This window comes from Aquarana catesbeiana, linkage group LG03, assembly GCF_042186555.1.
Source record: "Aquarana catesbeiana isolate 2022-GZ linkage group LG03, ASM4218655v1, whole genome shotgun sequence".
NCBI classification, from domain to species: Eukaryota; Metazoa; Chordata; class Amphibia; order Anura; family Ranidae; genus Aquarana; species Aquarana catesbeiana.
The window spans coordinates 652464062-652487902 of record NC_133326.1 but is presented as its reverse complement, the minus strand read 5'-3'; the positions used below and the strand labels follow the sequence as shown (position 1 = coordinate 652487902).

The 23841-nt window shown below is 45.1% G+C and overlaps 1 protein-coding gene across 3 annotated transcripts in view; it reads left to right on the top strand.

The window, feature by feature from the left end:
* The window catches only part of ZNF653 (zinc finger protein 653), a 50272-nt gene extending 26838 nt beyond the window's left edge, over nt 1-23434 (top strand). For 2 of the 3 annotated variants that reach the window (XM_073622681.1, XM_073622680.1), the window contains exons 6-9: nt 4364-4472; nt 7695-7809; nt 7888-7987; nt 18820-23434. In XM_073622681.1, coding sequence (XP_073478782.1) covers nt 4364-4472; nt 7695-7809; nt 7888-7987; nt 18820-18997 — 502 coding nt within the window. In that variant the 3' untranslated portion in view covers nt 18998-23434. Of the gene's footprint in view, nt 1-4363; nt 4473-7694; nt 7810-7887; nt 7988-15184; nt 15359-18819 lie in introns of all 3 variants that reach the window. The other variant, XR_012243056.1, reaches the window with a different exon arrangement.
* Nucleotides 23435-23841: the final 407 nt, after the last annotated feature.

Sequence of the window (23841 nt, the reverse complement as noted above, 5' to 3'; positions counted from 1 at the left end):
GATAATGTAGTTTTGAAGAGATCAGAGTGAAGTTTCTTCTGAGATCTATTCCAGTGTGTTGCTGTTACGTGTTTCTGTTTTTGGAGGATGGTGTTAGTGGTGATTTTAAATTTGATAGCATGGTGGTCCGTCCATGGTAGTGGAGTGTTGTCAAAAACGTTGATGTCCATATTCTGTTTGAAGATGAGATCTAGGGTGTGTCCTGAACCATGCGTGGGAGAGTTGATCAGTTGTTGAAGGCCAAGTTCTTCCATTTGGTTGACGCAGGCGGTTGCGGTGTTGCACCGGGGATCTTCAGTAGCTGCACGGACAGCCTGGGTGTGCCAATATGGCCGCCGGTTAGGCCTGAGCAGCGGCTGGGCGGCGGTGGGTGTACCAAGATGGCCGCCGGCCAGGCCCGAGCCGCGGACTTTCCTACGGTGGTCCCGGCCGTCCAGCGAAGGTGTGCGGGTAAGCCGGTGGTAGGTAAGCAAGGAGGTGGGGGAGCGCCCGCGGGCGGGCAGAACGGTCGATGAAGGGGGCAGTGGATTGCTGCCTGTTAGCAGCCGAGCTGGGCCGGAGCCGCGGAGTATCCTGTGCGGCCGGCCGGCTGAGGGCGGCGTCAGGGAGGGAGGAGTGGGAGGGGGGTCCGATGATAGTGCGGGGGGGGCGAGCCGGACCACGGAGCTGCCTGGCGGCCGGCCGGTAGGCTGGACGGGCGGGGGAACGAATGGAGGACCGACAAGAGCGGGGAGGGGGGTCCCGGATGCAGCTACAAGGGGGGCCGCTCGGGCCCGCAAAGAGCCCCGAGCGGCCGGCCTGCAGCTGTGGCGTGGGGGTGAAGGTAACAGATGGAGAGGAGGGGAGCAGGTGAGCTACCGCGGGGGGTCAGGAAGAGTCAGGACCGGAGGATGGGAGGCCGAGTGGCCGGGCTGCTTACGAGCCGCTGCAGCAGAGGTCTGCTCTCCACAGTGTCAGCACTCAGACTGACAATAAAAGAATACCCGGACTGAATGTAATGCAGGTACTTCAGTAGATGCTACAGGAATCTACTGGCTGGATGTAATCCCCAGTGTGAAGTAGGCCTTAATAAGTCCTCTGGTTCCCAAAAAAGTGTCACTTAGTGTCCGATTTGTCCGCCGCAAAGTCACAGTCCTGCTAAAAATCGCTGATTGCCGCCATTATTAGAAAAAAAATAAATAAATAAATAAATAAAAATTCTATAAATATTTCCCATAGTTTGTAGAAGCAAAAAATAAAAAAAAAAAAAAAAAACAATCAATATACACTTATTGTGATCTTTTTATTTTTATTTTTTTTTACATTTTTTATTGGATATGTTTTATAGCAGAAAGTTAAAAATATTGTTTTTTTTTTTTTTTTTCAAAATTGTCGCTCCTTTTTTTGTTTCTAGAGCAAAAAATAAAAACTGCAGAGGTCATCAAATAGCACCAAAAGAAAGCTCTATTTGTGGGGAAAAAAGGATATCAATTTTATTTGCGTGCAACGTCGCACAGCTGCGCAATTGTCAGTTAAAGCGCCGCAGTGCCGTATCGCAAAAAAAATGGCCTGGTCATTAAGAGGGTAAATCCTTCCGGGGCTGAAGTGGTTAATAAATGCCCCATGCTGTATCCTAATAGTGTGCTGATAACATTTTGTATTTCTTTATTTAGGTTTATAGCTGTAAGGAATACAATAGAATTTTAAATTTTGCCCCTATACAAATCATTAGTATGACCTCATCTGGAATATGCAGTTCAGTTTTGGGCACCGATTCCCAAAAAAAGGGATATCGTAAAAGTGCAGAGAAGGGCAACAAAAATGATAAGCATGGAGAAACTCGGCTATGAGGAAAGATGAGCAAATGAGACCATGCTTTACTGTATTGTACTGTATAGGGCAGGGCTTGACAAATTTGCTTGGAATCTAGGAGCCAGCTAAAAAAGTTAGGAGCCAGGTTTTTTTTTTTTTTTTTTAAACGACCGACAATGGTTAATTTTTATATTGAAAATAAAGCTATCTTAAATTTACACAGAGACGACTAGAACGAATGTGACTGCTTTTATTTCCTGCCATGCAGGGACACAAGACCGCCATATCCCCGCTAAGGGTCCAATCAGGTCCGCCTGAAAAACTGACAGGCGAACCTGATCAGACAGCCCGTGTGAAAGGGGCCAAGCAGGGAGATGACAAATAATAAATTCATTTTAATTAACCACTTCCTTCCCGCAGGACGACTATATACGTCCTGTCTTTGAAGAGAAATACCGTTGTTATGGTAACAGCTAGCTACCATAACCCCAGTATCTTCTTCAAGAGCCGGCGGTTCTCTTTCAGATAAAAGTGGTCTCTGCAGTAGATTCGCAGCGAGATCACTTTTATCGGCGGCAGGCATTTTTTTTTTTTTTTTCTTTTTTAATGCATTTTAGTGTAAATATGAGATCTGAGGTCTTTTTGACCCCAGATCTCATATTTAAGAGGTCCTGTCATGCTTTTTTTCTATTACAAGTGATTTTTACATTCCTTGTAATAGGAATAAAAGTGACCTTTTTTTTTTTTCTAAAAGAACAGTGAAAAAATAAACGTTAAAATGAAAAAATAATAAGAAAAAAAAAAAAAATTAAATGTGCCCCATCCCTTGTAATAGAAATAAAAGTGACACTTTTTTTTTTTTTTTAAACAGTGTAAAAATAAAAAATAAAAAGTAAAATATATAAGAGAAAAAAAAATTTTTTTTAAACGCACCCCGTCCCGCCGAGCTCGCTTGCAGAAGCGAACGCATATGCGAGTAGCGCCCGCATATGAAAGCGGTGTTCAAACCACACATGTGAGGTATCGCCACGATCGTTAGAGCGAGAGCAATAATTCTAGCCCTAGACCTCCTCTGTAACTCAAAACATGCAACCTGTAGAATTTTTTAAACGTCGCCTATGGAGATTTTAAAGGGTAAAAGTTTGTCGCCATTCCACGAGCGGACGAAATTTTGAAGCGTGACATGTTGGGAATCAATTTACTCGGCGTAACATTATCTTTCACAATATAAAAAAAATTGGGCTAACTTTACTGTTTTCTTATTTTTTAATTAAAAAAAGTATTTTTTCCCAAAAAAGTGCGCTTGTAAGTCCGCTGCGCAAATACGGTGTGACAGAAAGTATTGCAATGACCGCCATTTTATTCTCTAGGGTGTTAGAATAAAAAATATATATAATGTTTTGGGGTTCTAAGTAAAGGGAAGGAGATGAGCAGGCAGTGAAAACAGGTAGGGAAAGCTCCATTAGCATTGGTGGATGTCTTGTCATACCAACGGCCAAAACCAGAGGGCACCCGATTGCAGAAGGAACCATAGGACAAGGACTGTAGTAGGCCGCAAAGCCGGTGGGGGGTGTCGAACGGACACAGGATACCCCAGCTGTGCCGCCCCAGGCGCCAGGTCGCTAATTCTAGTCGCAAATGCGACCTGGCGCCCGGGGTTTGTCGAGCCCTGGTATAGGAAGGTTTTCTATCCGTGTGTGTGTGGTTTTTTTTTTTTTTTGTTTTTTTTTTGTGTTGGACTTGTCTTTTTTTGTTTTTGTTTTTTCAACCTGACTACTGTATGTAACTATGTAAGGATTGTGTGGATTTGTTCATTTTCCTTCCTGCCACATGACAGCGCTGGTATTTGCTGATTGGTCGCAGAGGCACCCAGTTGCTGCTGCAAGTATTTGACTGGGTGGGTTTTTTAATACAGTGGAACCTTGGATTACGAGCATAATCCGTTCCAGGAGAATGCTTGTAATCCAAAGCACTCGCATATCAAAGCGAGTTTCCCCATAGAAGTCAATGGAATCAAAGATCATTTGTTCCGCATTGACTTCTATTACATGCAACACCACATGTGGCCAGAGGTAGGGGGGGGCCGCCGGAGAGCCTCGGAAATACTCGGGGACAGCTCAGAAACACTCGGGAACAAAGTATTTCTGAGTGATTCCGAGTATTTCCGAACGGCTTCAGACCGTTCCGAGTGGCCCCCGTACCTCTGGCCAAATACAGTACTGCACCACCCATTAGCTTGAATTCTACTCGTTTTGCAAGACGACACTCGCAAACCGAGTCAAAAAAAAAAAAAAAAAGTTGCTAGTCTTTCAAAACGCTCGTTAACCACGTTACTCGTAAACCAAGGTTCCACTGTACTTGTTTCTTGCCGCACACTGTGGTTCCCTCATTGGCTTGCATGTCTTGTGATGACCTAGGAGGAGCCAGTGGGAGAAACCACAGCATGTGGAAGGGGAAGCGGGTATTCCAGATACCTGAAAGCGAAGCTGTAATGTTTTAACAAGCACTTCATTTACAACTCCCACATACCTAAAACTTGCAGTGTGCGCTTTTGTCCTTCTGTTTGTTTCAGGAAGAAGAATCGGCACTCCCGGGCTGCAGATGCTGATGGAGTGTTGGAGATGTTCCACTGTCCCTATGAGGGTTGTGTCCAGGTCTACACGGCTCTTGCCAGCTTTCAGGTATGACTATATATAGCTGCCTTTCTTATCTATGTTTATATACGCTACTCTTCCCCCACTTTGTAGATGTTTTTCTGATCTCTCTCCCTGTATCCGTTGTTCAGCTTCATGCCGTGTGCACGGTTGTGTTTCAGCGGTGGTACGGGGTAGAGATGCACCGAAATTTCGGCCGCTGAAACATTTTGACCGAAAATTGTGTTCTCGGCATTGGGCCGATAAGAGAAAAAGGTGCTGATTAATGGCGCAGAAAATGCACACGATTTTGCGCCGATTTTTGCTGCGATTTTGCGCCAATTTTCTGTGCTTATGGTGTATTTTTCATAGGTCATGTGACTCAAAAACCGCATCAAAAAACAGTTTTATGGTGCATTCTTGCTGAGTTTTCAATGCATTTGAACTGGGAGGTGCATTTGTTTTTGTACTTTTTTTTTTTTAACTGACCAAAAATGCAGGAAGCAGGATTTTTAACACCATGGAAGCACAACAGACCAGTGTGAAGACATACATAGAATTTAGGATGCAGTCATATGCCTACACATAGGAATCTATCTAGACCCACTATCTACAACCAATGATGTTTACAATGTATACATATCTTTTATAACATTGCAATGTGCCGCTCAGATGACATGTCTGTATATATGTATGAATTTACAACAAACATTTACTTATCAATCCATTTTATACCCTATACCGTGAAGCCAATATGTATGCAATCATGATATATATTTTTTGATATCCATGCCCTGAATGCCTTTGTGTATATAAATGAAATGAACAGTTTTTACTTGTCTGTTCATAATTGTAATGTATTTATACCTCCATCTATGCCAATTAAATGCTTTTACAACCTATACCTCCACTAGTCAATGGCCTCATCTAAAGTCCCTACCTCCCTTTTTTCCTGTGTATCTGAACCAGGGATGGAGGCAGATTTCTATGTGCATCATGTAAAGTCCCAAAATCCCCCCCCCATATTTTCATACATAGAATTTAAAGGGATACATTTTTCTTGAGCTTTTCTTGCGCTAAAGGTGCCAATAATGGGCGACAACAAATTCATATTAATTTAAATTGATGATATTAATTAAAGGAGAAGTCGAGCCTGAGGTCATTCGGCTGGGCTTCTCCTCTGGGTCATAGGAGTGCAACTCGTTTTTCACTCCTGTGACGCGTTTTCAGCGGAGAGCGCTCTGAAGTCCTCTCTCCACTGATGTCACTTGAAATCAGTCGAGGCACCACATCATCCCAACTTCCGAAGTCTGGATCTGCCAGCTGGAGCGAGCTGCTGAGACGGCCGCTCCACAGCTCAACACTCCAATGAGCGTGGAAGAGCAGAGAGGAGAGCTGCCGACTTGTAGTCAGCAGCTCTCCTCTCGGGGAGGAGTGAGAACCGAGCCATCAGCGCTGTTTGGTGGCTCGGATTTCAGTAAAGAGATGGTGGGGGACAGATGCAGCATCGGTCTGACGCTGCATCCACCTAAGTAAGTATGAATCTAAAAAAAAAAAAAAAAAAAAAACGCATACTTCTCTTTTAAGAAGTCGATTATAAAACAATTCATATAAAAAAAAATGTTAATACTTTTTAAAAACTGTCATTTTTGGTTTCAGTTTTCGGCCACGTGGATCCTGCATTTTTGGTTTGGGCACCAAAATTTCTATTCGGTGCAGCTCTAGTACGGGGACTTCCTATCAGCTGCCAGAAAAAAAATTGACTCAAGCTGAGTGCTTCTCAGCCATTCACAGGAAGCCTAGTATTTTTATGACTGAGTGCAAGTCTTCTTCTGATTGGCTGAGATGGAGAAGTGGGCGGATGATGTCAAGATCTCCACTTTTTAAACCCGAGACAGCTTAAGCAGTTTGCTCAAGAAGAGTAGACCCAACTACCTGTTGGCAGGTGCAGAAATCTCCTTGACAGCTACAGAAATAGCTTGTTTGCCGTGATTGTCTCTAAGGCCTCATGCGTACATACAGGGAGGATGAAATACGCCCAGCATAAAATTCCAGGCATTTTCCTGCGCCTGGGAAGCCACAGGTGCCGTGCACAGTCTGCCATCCAAGTGAGTGACTGTACGCAGCCATACTATTTTTGTAAATGCAGATGCTTCTTTGAAATTCCGTACACACATGTTTTTCATGCACAAAAAGTGCATCAAACCCAGAAAAACATGTAAAGCTCAAAAAGATGCATGAGTTAATTTGTCAGGTTTGCTGTGTATGTGGGCAGCCAATTTGAAATGAATGTGCTGCCTATGCATGTAGCACAGCAACACACAGAAATTGTGCCTATGTGTCACATGCTTTTCTGAAGGCTCTCTAAACTCTGTAGAGTGAATGTGGCCTTACAGTAGAAGTTCACTTTTTAGAAAAAAATAATAAATGCACAGTTTTTTTGCAGGTAAACAAAAATGTGCATTTATTTATTTATTTTGGAGCCTGTAAAGCATTGCACCAACGATCATCAGATTGGTGGTGCCATGCAGATCTGCCAGTGTATCTGTGTGCCCGTATATCCCATATGGGTAAGCAGATACAATTTGATAGGAAGAGAGAATGAACTACCACGGTGCTCCACAGCTCCATAGTTGTTCACTTAAAACTACAAGCCAACAGCCTCAATGGCTGCCGGACCTTGTAGTTTTCCATTCACAGGATCCTGTGAATGAGTGAATTGGCCCACTAGCTCTCAGATCGGGGGGGGCGCAGTGGCGGGTTTCGTTCGTAACATGTTACACCTTAAATATGGGTGTATCATGTTACGAAAGGTAAACTTATCCCTTAAGCCTGGTACACACCATCAGTTTTTTTTTTTTTTTTTTTCAACCCACGGGCTGAAAAAAAAAAAAACTGAAGCGCTCAGGAGGAGATCCTGTACTGTTTATCAGATGTTAGTACAGCGATTTCCCCCGCTGAGCTGTTCTGACAGGGGGAATGCACCCATGCCAAAACACACCGATCAGCAGACCTTTTTCAGTCTTGCCCCTTTGGATGATCGTCCGGCTTCTGTCAGACCGGCTGCCGTACACACAGGGCCAAATGTCAGCCAGTTTCTATTGAACTGGCTGATGCTGACCAATATTCGGCCCGTGTGGACGGCCCTTTAGATTACAGGATGTTTACAAAAAATGTATGAATTTGTATCAGTCTCTTGAAACACTTGGCTTTGTATCCATTGTATTTATGTTCGGTTCTAAAATTAATCCATAATAATTCTCCTTACAGAATCACATTAATTTGGTGCACAGAAAAGGCAGGACCAAGGTGTGCCCGGAGGTCGGCTGCGGAAAGAAATTCTACTTGTCCAACCACCTGCGGCGCCATATGATCATACACACAGGTATACACCAATGTGATCTGTCTAGAGACAGCTGGGATTTCTCTACACTCTGTGTAACGTCTGCCTGTCTTTTATTAGGGATCCGTGAGTTCATCTGCGAGACATGTGGCAAATCCTTCAAAAGGAAAAGTCACTTGGAGGTGCACAGAAGGACCCACACAGGGGAGACCCCTCTACAGTAAGTGGCTGTCAGTGCTGGAGGCATCCACATGCATATGGAAGTGATGTTAATGGCACTGGTAAGGAGAGAATTCAGGCTGAACTGCAGGAATTCAGCCTTTTTCTGTGCTGGTTTACTCTGGGTTAAGTCCAATGAGGTGCATGCCAGCTCGTGGACTTGTCTCTTATTTACAACTGATTGTTTCACTGAGCTACAGCTATTCTAATGTCAGAGCGCCATACAGTGCCTTGAAAAAGTATTCATATCCCTTGAAATTTTCCACATTTTGTCATGTTACAACCAAAAATTTTGATTTATTTTATTGGGATTTTATGTGATAGACCAACAGAAATATCTGAAAAGTGTGACACGCATTTGTATTCAGCCCCCTTTACTCTGATACCCCTAACTAAAACCTAGTGGAACCAAATGCCTTCAGAAGTCACCTAATTAGTCAGTGCCGGCTGGTGCCTACTATTTTTGATGGGGGTGGCACAGCCAACACAACTACCCCAGACAAAGACACAGGCACGGCCAGCGGCGATCACCCCGCAGCATCCCCCCCCCAGACACTGACACGTCCCACAGCAATCACCCCGCAGCAACCCCCAAGCCTATTAGAGCCTCTGGTTCTAATCAGGTGCTTCAAAATACACACCCCCGCCTATCCCTGCAGTTGTAATTCATGTGTCTGGCATCCTGAAAGGGGCCGGGCACATGGATGGGGGGGCGTTGGCGATGTTAGGGGGGCCGGTGCCTGTGTGCCCACAATGCACGGGCCACCACTGTAATTAGTAAATAGATTCCACCTGTTTGCAATTTAATCTCAGTATAAATACAGCCGTTCTGTGAAGCCCCCAGAGTTTTGTTAGAGAACCTTAGTAAACAGCATCATGAAGGCCAAGGAACACACCAGACAGATCAGGGATAAAGTTGTGGAGAAGTTTAAAGCAGGGTTAGGTTATAAAAAAATATCCCAAGCTTTGAACATCTCACAGAGCACTGTTCAATCCATCATCCGAAAATGGAAAGAATATGGCACAACTGCAAACCTACCAAGACATGGCCGTTCACCTAAAGGCCGGGCAAGGAGAACATTAATTAGAGAAGCAGCCAAGAGGCCCATGGTAACTCTGGAGGAGCTGCAGAGATCCGCAGCTCAGGTGGGAGAAACTGTCCACAGAACAACTATTAGTCGTGCTCTCCACAAATCTGACCTTTATGGAAGAGTGACAAGAAGAAAGTCATTGTTGAAAGAAAGCCATAAGAAGTCCTGTTTGCAGTTTGCGAGAAGACGTCTGGGGGACGTAACAAATATGTGGAAGAAGGTTCTCTGGTCAGATGAGACCAAAATGTAATTTTTTGGCCTAAAAGCAAAACGCTATATGTGACGGAAAACTAACACTGCACATCACCCTGAACACACCATCCCCACCGTGAAACATGGTGGTGGAAGCATCATGTTGTGGGGATGTTTTTCTTCAGCAGGGATGGGGAAGCTGGTCAGAGTTGATGGGAAGATGGATGGAGCCAAATACAGGGCAATCTTAGAAGAAAACCTGTTAGTCTGCAAAAGACTAGTTAGTCTGGGGCGGAGGTTCACCTTCCAGCAGGACAACGACCCTAAACATACAGCCAGAGCTACAATGGAATTGTTTAGATCAAAGCATATTCATGTGTTAGAATGGCCAAGTCAAAGTCCAGACCTAAATCCAATTGAGAATCTGTGGCAAGACTTGAAAATTGCTGTTCACAGACGCTCTCCATCCAGTCTGACAGAGCTTGAGCTATGTTGCAAAGAAGAATGGGCAAAAATGTGGCTGAAGTATTATTGTATAGATTTTTTATTTTTTATGGAGCTTCTTGTTACACTGTTAGCACAGCTTTTCAGACCTGTCAGTTGTTGGGTGTATACTCTTATAAAAACGGCCCACCATCAGTGTGTGTGCTGGAGGGGGGTCACCTATAACACTATTCAGGTCCATTGCAGTGCATTGGTGCCCACAGTCATTTGTGCTGCAGTAAGGCAGGCCATTCATTTTGAATAGACTGCCAACACATGGCAACGGACCAAAAAAACGAACATGACTTTGAACACAACGCACCGCAGCGCACGTGCTGTGCGACACAGCACACAAACTGCCACGCATCAAAGCATGTTGCAGGAACACGCGTTACCACAATGCATAGGTCTGAGGAGATCACTTCAGCTGCACTGCACTGTTACTGTGTTGAAAATCCAGAATATTATTATTATACAGTATATAGCGCCAACAGTTTACGTAGCGCTTTACAACTTGAGGGTAAACAGTACAAATACAATACAATTTGATAAAGTAGGAATCAGAGGGCCCTGCTCCTTAGAGCTTACAATCTAAGAGGGAAGGTCAAAAGATACAAGAGGTAATAACTGTGGGTGATGTGCTGATTGAGAAGATAAATGTACAGATGTTAGGTGGGGGCCAGATAGGCTTCTCTGAAGAGATGAGTTTTCAGGGATCGTCGGAAAGTGGATAAAGTAGGAGAAAATCGGACGGATTGGGGTAGAGCATTCCAGAGGATGGGGGAGGCTCTGGAGAAGTCCTGAAGGCGAGCATGGGATGAGGTGACAAGGGAGTTTGAGAGCAGGAGGTCTTGGGAGGAGCGAAGAGAACGATTAGGTTGGTATTTTGTGACTAGGTTAGAGATGTAGCTGGGGGCCAGGTTGTGGATGGCTTTGTAAATTATAGTTAGTGTCTTGAATTTAATTCGGTGACTGAGTGGCAGCCAATGGAGAGATTGGCAGAGGGGTGTGGCAGACGCTGAGCGGTTTGTGTGGTGGATGAGCCTGGCAGCAGCGTACATGATGGACTGAAGTGGGGATAGCCTATTTAGAGGTAAACCAATGAGGAGGGAGTTGCAGTAATCGAGGCGGGAGATGACCAGGGAGTGGATTAGAAGCTTTGTGGTGTCATTGGTTAGGAAGGGGCGTATCTTGGAGATGCTGCGAAGACTGAGGCGGCAAGCTTTGGATAGTGATAGAATGTGGGGTCGAAAGGTTAGTTCAGAGTCCAGGATTACACCTAGGACCTTGGCGTGGGGAGATGGTTTGATAGTTGAGCCGCTGATCTTGACAGGGAAATCAGGGGAAGTGGCACCTGAGGGAGGAAATATCATGAGCTCAGTTTTGGATAGGTTGAGTTTGAGGAAGTGATGTGACATCCAGGCTGATATGTCTGCTAGTAAGTTGGTAATGCATGAGGAGACAGATGGAGAGAGCTGGGGGGTGGAGAGATAGATTTGGGTGTCATCAGCGTAGAGATGATATTTAAAGCCGTGGGAGGCAATCAACTGACCCAAGGAGGTGGTGTAGATTGAGAAAAGGAGAGGTCCAAGAACAGAACCTTGGGGGACCCCAACGGAAAAAGGAAGAGGAGAGGAGGAAGTAGAGTTGTAAGTGACACTGAAGGAGCGGTGGGATAGGTAGGATGAGAACCAGCGAAGAGTACAGTCACGGAGACCGAAGGAGTGGAGTTTTTTGAGGAGGAGGGGGTGGTCCACTGTGTCAAAGGCAGCAGAGAGATCCAGGAGAAGTAGTACAGAATAGTGTCCATTGGCTTTAGCCATTAGTAGATCATTTGAGAGTTTAAAGCGAGGGTCCACCTATCTATCGTTTTTTTTTTTTTTTTTAGTTCATTCACAAACTTTTCTTCTCAGCATTACATACTCACATATTGTGTGTAATATGTCCGCCTGTGTCAGATTTCGTCGGAAAGAATAATTTCTATTATTCACTGCAGGCGGTTTCTATCTTCATTGTGGGCATTTGAAGCCCACAAGCATTTATTTCCTGGATGTGGTGAATTCTGTGCTCCCAGCATTCACCGCTCGTTCCTGCACATGCTCAGTGGCATCCTGGGAAGCCTGAGACTAGCTCCCAGGAGTCTGGGAGAGGCTAGAAACACGCCTACTCCCACGGGAGGAAAACCAGGAAGTGCAAAGAAGAATAGAAAAATAAAAGGTAATTATGGCGATTTAAATTTTTTTAAACGGCATGTCAGCATCTAGGCAAGGAAGAGAATACATACAGATATTGTTCAAAATTTGGGTGGAACCCCGCTTGCAGTTTCCGTGGAGTGTTGAGGGCGAAAACCGGACTGAAGGGGATCAAGAAGTTTATTCATGGTCAGATGGTCGCTTAGTCGGTTGTAGACCAGTCTTTCAAGAAGTTTGGAGGAGAAGGAGAGTAAGGAGATGGGATGTAAGTTGTTGAGATTGGTGGGATCCAGTGAGGGCTTTTTTTAGTATGGGAGTATACTCACTAAAGCCTCGTACACACAATCGGATTTTCTGAGGGGAATTGTGTGTTGACAGGCTGTTGGCGGAAAATCCGACCGTGTGTATGCTCCATCGGACAATTGTTGGCCAACTTAAGTGGACAAATGTTGGATGGCAGGTTTATAAATTTTCTGCGGACAAATGTGTGTTGTCGGATTTTCCGAGCGTGTGTACAAAAGTCCGTCGGACAAAAGTCCAAGTACAATCACGCATTGTCGGAAGCAAGGATGAGCCAGAAGCCGTCGGGCTTGTAAACTAGCGTTCGTAATGGAGAATTAACATTCGTGACGTGGCAAATTATGAAATCTGGAAATGCAGCTCACAATTCTCTTCTTTAATGGGATAATAATGAAGCTGATTTGCTAGTGATAATTGATGGAGTTATTGCAAACAAATTTTCAAAGGCTTTTTTTTCTAGTGATATCAAGAATAATATTATTATGATTTTTTTTTTTTTTTTTTTTTTTTTTTGGGCAAGTTACCACAACACCATTATCCCGTAGTTTTTAAGATCAAAAATACAATTATGTTGGTGTTCCTTGTCAATTTTACATTGTATTTTTTTAAATGTACTGGCCTACTCCCAAACTGTCATTTGAAGTAAAACACATAGCCAAGTATTATTCTCCACAATTTTTTTATTGTGCATTAAAAAAAGAAAACAAATAAAATTAGACATGCTACCTGCCAATAGAACTTAACCAAAAAGTGCATTCTATGCAACCAAAAATATATAAAATATACCAAATCAAATCATTATTCAACCAAAAAAATAATGTCAAAGCGATAACTCCAGGGCCAATAATAAATAACACGTTATCTCCTCCAATTCCGCAACATGGCTGGTTGACGAACGGCTGTTCAGAAATGAACTGAAAAGCGCGAAATGAAAAGTGCGAAATGAAAAGCACGAATCAACACTCATCAAACTTCTACTAACACGAAATTAGCAGAAGGAGCCCAAAGGGTGGCGCTAAAGAGCTGAAAAACAACATAGTGAGTCACTACGTTCGTATTCGGCCAACAATTGTGTGGCCGTGTGTATGCAAGACAAGTTTGGGCTAACGCCCTTCGGACAAAAGTTCACGGTTTTGTTGGCCACCAATTCGATCGTGTGTACGAGGCTTTATGCCCTGTACACACGGTCGCACATTCCGACAACAAAATCCTTTGGATTTTTTCCGACGGATGTTGGCTCAAACTTGTCTTGCATGCACATGGTCGCACAAAGTTGTCGGAAAATCCGATCGTTCTGAACGCGGTGACATAAAACATACGTCGGGACTATAAACAGGGCAATAGCCAATCGCTTTCATCTCTTAATTTATTCTGAGAATGCGTGGCACTTTGTGCGTCGGATTTGTCTACACACGATCGTAATTTAAAGGATCGGATTTTGTTGTCGGAAAATTTTATATCCTGCTCTCAAACTTTGTGTGTCGGAAATTCAGACGGAAAAAGTCAGATGGAGCCTACACAGGATCGGAATTTCCGATAACACAATCCGATCGCACTTTCTCCTTTGGAAAATCCGACCGTGTGTACAGGGCATTAGAGCTAGGACTCCTATACTCCCTGTTACCTGCTCACGTGGCCCTGATATTCTTGGTCATATCACTTTTTTTTAAAAGGATGCATCCATCCAAAACTCCTATTTCAGTTCTCAGTAAATACTGGTGAGTTGCAACAACTAACAATGTATAGCTGTCCTGTTTATCAGTGCTGAGGTCTCTGGGCTACAGTTTCAGGTCTGCGCAACAGTGCGACTGTTTTGAATGGGGTGTCATCTGTTAAATTTTGAAACGCAAATCCAAATCGCATAATAAAGGATATGTGAATGATTACATGACAGAGGATATGTCATTTCAAGGTAGGGAGGGAAAAAATAATCTCTATCACCTGTAGTTTACCTGTAGTTGTACTTTACTTTACCCAATCACTTTAAAGAGGAAGAAAACCCTGATGGGTTTTACTTCCTCTTTGTTCTACTGCAAAGTAATACTAGCCCATTATGTGGCACCTACCTGCAAACAAAGCCTGCGCCGTCCCCGCTGGTGGCCGCATCCATCTTCGCCCCTCTTCCTTCCGGGGCCCCAGACTCCGGCTCTGTGACTGGCCGGAGCCGCGTGACGTCACTCCCGTGCATGCACGTGGGAGCCGTTGGTCACGGCACTTGCGAGTGAAGAAATGGAGACAGCGGTCAGTTTCTTCACAGCGCATGCGCCGATGACATCATTGGCACACTACAAGGTAAATATCGGCGCAAGTTTAGGAGATATTTCCACTACCTATAGGTAAACCTTATTCTAGGCTTACCTATAGGTAAAAGTTAAAATCGGGGGTTTACAACCACTATAATGCAGACCTCCCCAGCAGCATACACTGTCCTTTTTATTTTCTCCATCTCTGCTTCGTTCAGCCACTGGAGTGAGTCCCATGTCCCTCCATACCTGAAATTACTGAGCACTTCCTTCAGCTCCCAGTGCAGAACGGAGTAAGGAAAGATAAGTTTACACTGCTGGTAATGGGCGGATTAAAGTAAACTTTTTACTGTGTCCTGAACAGGAAAATTACAGGCATGCATTAAGCTGTCTAGGATAATGAATTAAACTTAGAAATGTGGAAAGTGGTTTGCCAGGGAGTAAATCTTTAGGAGCACCTGAAAGGGATCCTAGGTTACCACCATTTGCCACCAACAATCAATGGTTAAAAGAAACCCTCTGGAGCTTTTTCTTTTTTTGCCAGGGGACTTAATCCTTTAATTAAAGCCCAACTCCAGGAAAATGTATTATTATCCCTTGCAGTGGGGCTGTGCCTACACTGCAAGGGTTAATTGTTCTTTTTGTCTATAGGGGAGAGGAGAAACAGTTTTACTTACCTGATCCTCTGCTCCCTCAGCAGATGGTACTCCCTCATGCTCCTGCGGTGGACTGTCCCTTTGTGTCATCGAGTCAATTGCAGAGGTATGGACTCTACTTTGGTCTTAATGACGTCAAGGCCCTAGACCGCTGTATTGCGTGAGAGAAGATGCTGCAGGGACCAGTGTAGCTGTGGGGAGGAGCAGAGGATCAAGTAAGAAAATCTTTTTATTGTTGCTCTAGACCAGTGCTCTCCAAACTGTGACCCTTTGTTTGCCTTTATCTGACCCCAATATACGGCATTGTTCCTCTCACCGACGCCAACGATCTGGGACACCATTCCGCATACCAACGATGTGAGGCACCGTTCCTCAAACCAACGATATGGTGCACCGTTCCTCTCACACCAACGATATGGGGGCACCGTTCCTCTCACACCAACGATATGGGGCACTGTTCCTCTCACTGATAAGTGGGGCACTGTTCCTCTCACACCAACGATATGGGGCACCGTTCCTCTCACACCAACGATATGGGGCACCGTTCCTCTCACACCAACGATATGGGGGCACCGTTCCTCTCACACCAACGATATGGGGGCACCGTTCCTCTCACACCAACGATATGGGGGCACCGTTCCTCTCACTGACAGCAACGATATGGGGCACCGTTCCTCTCACTAACGCCAACGATATGGGGCACCATTCCTCTCACTAACACTAACGCCAACGATATAGGGCACCGTTCCTCTCACTAACGCCAACGATATAGGGCACCGTTCCTCTCACTAACGCCAACGATATGGGGCACCGTTCCTGTCAGGACACCAACAATATGGGGCACCGTTCCTCTCACTGACACCAACGATATGGGGCACCGTTCCTTTCACACCAACGATATGGGGCACCGTTCCTGTCAGGACACCAACAATATGGGGCACCGTTCCTCTCACTGACACCAACGATATGGGGCACTGTTCCTCTCACACCAACGATATGGGGCACTGTTCCTCTCACACCAACGATATGGGGCACCGTTCCTCTCACACCAACGATATGGGGGCACCGTTCCTCTCACACCAACGATATGGGGGCACCGTTCCTCTCACACCAACGATATGGGGGCACCGTTCCTCTCACACCAACGATATGGGGGCACCGTTCCTCTCACTGACAGCAACGATATGGGGCACCGTTCCTCTCACTAACGCCAACGATATGGGGCACCATTCCTCTCACTAACACTAACGCCAACGATATAGGGCACCGTTCCTCTCACTAACGCCAACGATATAGGGCACCGTTCCTCTCACTAACGCCAACGATATGGGGCACCGTTCCTGTCAGGACACCAACAATATGGGGCACCGTTCCTCTCACTGACACCAACGATATGGGGCACCGTTCCTTTCACACCAACGATATGGGGCACCGTTCCTTTCACACCAACGATATGGGGCACCGTTCCTTTCACACCAACGATATGGGGCACCGTTCCTTTCACACCAACGATATGGGGCACCGTTCCTTTCACACCAACGATATGGGGCACCGTTCCTCTCACACCAACGATATGGGGCACCGTTCCTCTCACACCAACGATATGGGGGCACCGTTCCTCTCACACCAATGATATGGGGCACTGTTCCTCTCACTGATAAGTGGGGCACTGTTCCTCTCACACCAACGATATGGGGCACCGTTCCTCTCACACCAACGATATGGGGCACCGTTCCTCTCACACCAACGATATGGGGGCAACGTTCCTCTCACTGACAGCAACGATATGGGGCACCGTTCCTCTCACTAACGCCAACGATATAGGGCACCGTTCCTCTCACTAACGCCAACGATATGGGGCACCGTTCCTGTCAGGACACCAACAATATGGGGCACCGTTCCTCTCACTGACACCAACGATATGGGGCACCGTTCCTCTCACTAACGCCAACGATATGGGGCACCGTTCCTCTCACTAACGCCAATGATATAGAGCACCGTTCCTCTCACTAACGCCAACGATATGGGGCACCGTTCCTGTCAGGACACCAACAATATGGGGCACCGTTCCTCTCACTGACACCAACGATATGGGGCACCGTTCCTTTCACACCAACGATATGGGGCACCGTTCCTCTCAGGACACCAACGATATGGGGCACCGTTCCTCTCACTGACACCAACGATATGGGGCACCGTTCCTCTCTGGACACCAATGATATGGGGCACCAATAATCTCACTGACACCAACGATATGGGGCACCGTTCCTCACAGCAACGATATGGGGCACTGTTCCTCTCAGGACACCAATGATATGGGGCAACAATAATCTCACTGACACCAACAATATGGGGCACCGTTCCTTTCCCTGACACCAACGATATGGGGGCACCGTTCCTCTCACTGACAGCAACGATATGGGGCACCGTTCCTCTCACTGACAGCAACGATATGGGGCACCGTTCCTCTCAGGACACCAACGATATGGGGCACCGTTCCTTTAATGATACCAACGATATGGGGCACCGTTCCTCTCAGGACACCAACGATATGGGGCACCGTTCCTCTCACTGACACCAACAATATGGGGCACCGTTCCTCTCAGGACACCAATGATATGGGGCACCAATAATCTCACTGACACCAACGATATGGGGCGCCTTTCCTTTCACTGACACCAACAATATGGGGCACCGTTCCTCACAGCGACGATATGGGGCACCGTTCCTCTCACCGACACCAACAATATGGGGCACCGTTCCTCTCACCGACACCAACAATATGGGGCACCGTTCCTCCCAACGATATGGGGCACAGTTCCTCCTACATGGCCTTGTGTGGGATGGCATATGCAAAACTCAATACAATTCTTGAACTAGTAAACCAATGATGGGGTATTTTCCACTCCCACTGGCCACAGTCTGGACCCCCCCCAAAGGCTGAAAGATAGTAAACTGGCCCTTTAGCCCTTGTTCACACCAGTGTGATTTGTCATGCGATTTGACAGTTCCAAATCTCATGACAAGTCGCAACCCATTGCCGGCAATAAAACCATTCAAATTGCCATATTGACTTTGAAAAAGGTACCTGCACTAACTTTTTTCCATTTTTTTTTTTTTTTTTATTGTGACTTGCATAGACTTTTGTTAAATGAAGTCACAAGCTGCTATGAAATCGGAGGTGCAAATCGCACTGATCTGTGGCTTTGAAATCACGCTGAAGTAGCACCATTTCAAAACTGCACTGGTGTGAACCAGGGCTTACTTAGAAAGTTTAGAGACCCCTGCCTGAGACCAAAACTAACAATTAGTCTGTTCAGTGCAGGCACAGCCCCGCTGCAAGGAATAATTTTTTTTTTTTTATTTCCCCAGAGTTGGGCTTTAATTAAGATCAATGGCTAGGTGGATTTTTTTCCAGGTTGTCTCCCAAGCCCTAAACATTGCAATCAATAATGGGGTCACTGCAGAGTTACAAGTTCCCAAAAGAGTAAGATACTGGGGACCTTTGTAAGGTAATTCTGCCTTCAAAAAGTTTTATATGATTTGTGCGGTTCACCGTCAGGGGGGCCCTTAGATAATATTTTTCATACATCTGTAGGTTATTATGGAGGTGGGGTTGGTGCAAGGTATGAATATGGTCCTTCCAACCATACATTAATGGCATGTCTTCTTACAGGTGTGAAGTTTGCGGGTACCAGTGCCGGCAGCGTGCCTCTCTGAACTGGCATATGAAGAAGCACGGCTCGGAGATCCAGTACAGCTTCTCCTGCGAGCATTGCGGCAAGCTTTTTGAAAAACGTGAGAGCGTCAAATTCCACAAACTAAAGAGCCATCCAGAAGGAGAGGTCACGTGACATGGTACAATTGGGGGGGGGGGGGGAGTCAGCTGACTGATACCTATTCATGTCACACTAAGGACAGAGTAGAGGGTACGTTGTCAAACGAATGTGCTCCATTCTAGTAGGGGGTAGTATGGAGAGAATATCGATTGGTGATTGCCAGGAGACACAGCAACCAGCAAAGACTTTTCTACCATAAAGGAACTAATCGTTCTCTAAAGAGGAGTTGTGTATAAAGGCCCTGTTCACATTTCTGAATTTCTTATGTTACCGCGGCATTTCAGACACTTTTTACATGCTTTACCATGGAACTTGGTGGAAGTGCATTTTGCTGGAAACTGCATCAAAGATACAGCTAGTGGGACTTTCCCCAACTCCCTGCTCCCCCAACAACCCTAAAACAGCACAATTGTGAACAGGTTCTTAATGGTAACACTACGTAGAAATTGCAACTGCCCTGCTTCAAGTTTTATTATGTAAAAGCCTTTATAAAGGAACTTGTCTGGACTATTCCAATCCATGCAGGCACCGTCTAAATTTCAAGTTCCTAGTACACTCTATGGCCAAAAGTATGTTGATACCTCTCATTTTGGTTGAGTTCAGGTGTTTTCATTGAAGGAAAATGTTAATGCATAGGAAGACATTCTAGAGCATGGGTGCTCAACCTGTGGCCCTCCAGCTGTTGCAGAACTACAAGTCCCATGAGGCATTGCAAGGCTGACGGTTACAAGCATGACTCCCAAAGGCAGAAGCCTGATGGGACTTGTAGTTCCGCAACAGCTGGAGGGCCACAGGTTGAGCACCCATGTTCTAGACCATGTTCTAGACCAGGGATATGCAATTAGCGGACCTCCAGCTGTTGCAGAACTACAAGTCCCATGAGGCATAGCAAGACTCTGACAGCCACAAGCATGACACCCGGAGGCAGAGGCGTGATGGGACTTGTAGTTTTGTAACAGCTGGAGGTCCTCTAATTGCATATCCCTGTTCTAGACAATTGTGCGCTCCTTACCTTGTGGTAACAGTTTGGGGAAGACCCTTTTTTGTTCCAGCATGAATGTGCCTAGCTCCATAAAGACGTGAGAAAGCAATGTTCTGCTGCCGGCTTCCCTCTCATCTTCAGGTCACCTGGTATCAGGAGCTGGCTCCCCATGGTCATGTACCGCTCCATAGCCAGCCCATCAGTCCTCAGAACAAAGGGGTAAAATGGCCACACTGTAAAAGCCAGTTAGATTTATTAAAACAAGCCGATGCATAGACAAGTTCACCAAGTGCAACCAACCCTAACACATTTCACTCCTAAATGGAGCATAATCGCAGACTGTACGGTTAAGCTCTGTTTATTAGTGAAATGCGTTAGGTGATGGCTGTGCATCAGCTTGTTTCAATAAAACTAACTTTGGCTTTTAGGATGAGAGGCTATTTTACCCTTTTCTCCTGAGAACTGATGAGCTCCATAAAGACGTGGTGGAGGAACTTGAGTATCCTGCACAGACCCCTTACCTCAACCTTATATAACCGCTTCCCACCCAGGGTAGTGAAATGACCGTCAGGCAGGAGTTCTCTAGATCTGGGTGGGCGTCATATGATACAGCTGATCAGAATACTGACCCGTTGCCGGTGCCATGTGATCACTGTGACCAATCACAGCAGATGACATGACAATTGTACACAATTCATGCCATTCTTTGTGTACCTTTTGTGTTGATCTCTGTGACTGGTCACAGTGATCACATGGTACAGACAGGGAGAGCCAATCATAGCCCATCTGTCCCATGTGATTGGCTGTGTCACAATGGTAAACACTGAATGAATGGGTCTCTTTCAGAAAAAAATGGCTGCTTATAATGGTGAAAAAAAAAAAAATACTGATCGCCTCCCCAGAGTAGTACATTGTTAATATGGTCACAGTATGTAAAAAAAGAATTAAAAAAATATTTATGAATTTTTTTTTTTTTTTTTAACATACTGTCACAAGTCAGTGTCCCTGATCACCGCCACACCTGTTATATGATGAGGCTGTACTGCACTGATTACAGTATGTAAAAAAAAAAAAAAAAAAGTGTATTTTTTTACATTTCTTCATTTTCCAAGAAATTGGGACAAATTACAACTTCAAAAAACTCGTCATGCATCTTACTAATTACCTTGGACTGTCTACTTTCCAAAAAGCAGTCATTTGGAGAATATTTTTACTGTCCTGGCATTTTCAGGTCTCAAGAAATGAGATGGGTCAGGATTGATTTTTAGATACAGTGGAACCTTGGATTACGAGCATAATCCGTTCCAGGAGAATGCTTGTAATCCAAAGCACTCGCATATCAAAGCGAGTTTCCCCATAGAAGTCAATGGAAACGAAGATAATTAGTTCCCCATTGACTTGTATTTCATGCAATATCGCATGTAGCTGGGGGGGTGCCGGAGAGCCTCGGAAATACTCGGGGACAGATCGGCTGAACTCGGAAAGGCTCAGAAACACTCGGGAACGGAGTATTTCCGAGTAATTCCGAACGGCTCCGAACCGTTCTGAGTGTCACCGGCACCCCCGCACCTCTGGCCAAATGCGGTACTGCACGCCCCATTAGCTTGAATCCTGCTCGTGTTGCGAGACACTAGCAAACTGAGTCAGGATTTTTTTTAAAAAGTTGCCTGTTTTTCAAAACGCTCGTTAACCACGTTACTTGTAAACCAAGGTTGCAATATATATATATATATATATATATATATATATATATATATATATACACACACACCCTAGTTTGTGGATTCTATAACTTTCCTATAGGCTAAATAATATACACTGATTTGGGTTATTTTCACCAATAAAATGTAGCAGAATACATTTTGGCCTAAATTTATGAAGAAAGATTATTTATTTGCAAAATTTTATAACAGAAACAAAGAAACACTTAAAAGAAAAAAAGAATGTAAAAAAAAAAAACAAACAGCAGTAATGAGATATCACTAAAAGAAAGCTCTATTACAATGTTGCATGACCGCGCAATTGTCATTCAAAATGCAAGAGCACTGAAAATTAGCCTGGGCAGGAAAGGGGTGAGAGTACCCAGGTATTGAAGTGGTTTAACAGCTGTGGGATGAATGGAAACACCAATTGCAAGTCAGGTCTTCTCATCCAACATCAGTACCCGACCCAACAATTCTTCTTTTGGGCACAAATTCCTCCAGTAAACACTCCAAAATCTTGTTGAAAGCTTTCCAAGGAAGGGGGAGCTGCAAAAAGGGGTGCCTGCTCCATAGTAATACACATGATTTTAGAATCGGTTGACCGAGAAGCTCATATAGGTGTGATGGTAAGGTGTCCACAATCATTTGGCCAAATAGTGTATTAGTGATGCTGTACATAAGTAACCATAGTACCGCCCTTGGAGCAGCATCTATCTAGGAGGACCAGCCACAGGTGCACCAACCTCACACAGGATTAGTCCCAGAAACTAGAGAAAAGGATTGGCCACATAATCTCTAAATACCATAAAATGTTATTGTTCATCAGTATAACCTCACTAGACGGTCTTCTCTTCATATGCGTTTTGCCCTGGTATTGGACCTCAGCGATTAGGGCTATACATAGTGAGAAATGCGTCAGCAGGAGACTGCTGGAGGCAGTTGATGATGGGACAAGAAAAGTTTTATTAAATAGTATTCGATGGTCATGTGACCAATCCTTTCCTCTGACTTCAGTGATGATGTACACGCGGTAAGAACATGTACATGACTACATAGATGGAGGTCAGTATGCACACCACCATGTATGTGACATACACTTATGGAGCTGATAATCCGTCTCAGCCCCCGTTCACATCAGTGCGACTTGTCATGCGAATTGACAAGTCGCACCCTAATTATGCCTATGGAACTGTTCAAACCAGTGCAACTCCGACTTGCACCGATTTGAAAAGGGTTCATGCACTATTTTTGGTGATTTTCATGTGCAACTTGCATTTACATCTGGGCATGAAGTTCCACAGACGTCGGCAAGCTGTACATGAAATTGCACTGACCGGTGGCTTTGAAATTGCGCTGAAGTAGCACGATTTCAAAGCCGCATTCAGCGTGAACCAGGGCTTCTGAAGCTTCAGTATCCGACTCGCCTAAATGTGACATTGACGTGTTCCTTTAACCAGCAAGTGGCAACCTCTTTGTGATCTGAACCATTATCCATCCTTCCCAACCTGTAGGAATTGGTGATCCCTAGTACCTAGGGGAATGGATAGACTGCTGCGGACACAGACATATTGTCCAAGTAACAAAACGTTGTTTGTATAAGCTATGGGTGCTTTTTAAGCATTCACCACTTTTTTATCCTGTCTTTATTTTTTCTTTTATTCAGAACTGTCTCCTTTCTGTCTTGCCCTCCATGGGGGAAAGTATTTGCCTCGCTTATGAGCGCTAGTCCACTACCATGTTTATATTAAAATATATTTATTTCTACAATATTGTTTCTGATTATTTGTTGGGAAATGAAGACACATGGGGGGAGATTTATTAAAACTGGAGCACACAGAATCTGGTACAGCTGGGCATGGCAGCCAATCAGCTTCTAACTTCAGCTTGTTCAATTAGCTGATTGGTTTCTATGCAGAGTTGCATCAGACTTTTCACTCTCCAGTTTAATAAATCCCCTGGAGGCTGAGGGCTTTGCAGGGGTATTGTGGGAGGGAAGTGCTGGTGATAAGGGGCACTGTTGGAGATTGGGGGCACTATGTGGGTCTGGGGGCTTTGCAACAGGCTGGGGAGCACTATGGGGGGCTGGGAGGTACTGTGGGGGCTAAGGGCTCTTGGGGGCACTGTGTGCTACTATGGGAGGTTAGTGGGCCTATGGATGCTGGGAAGCAATGTGG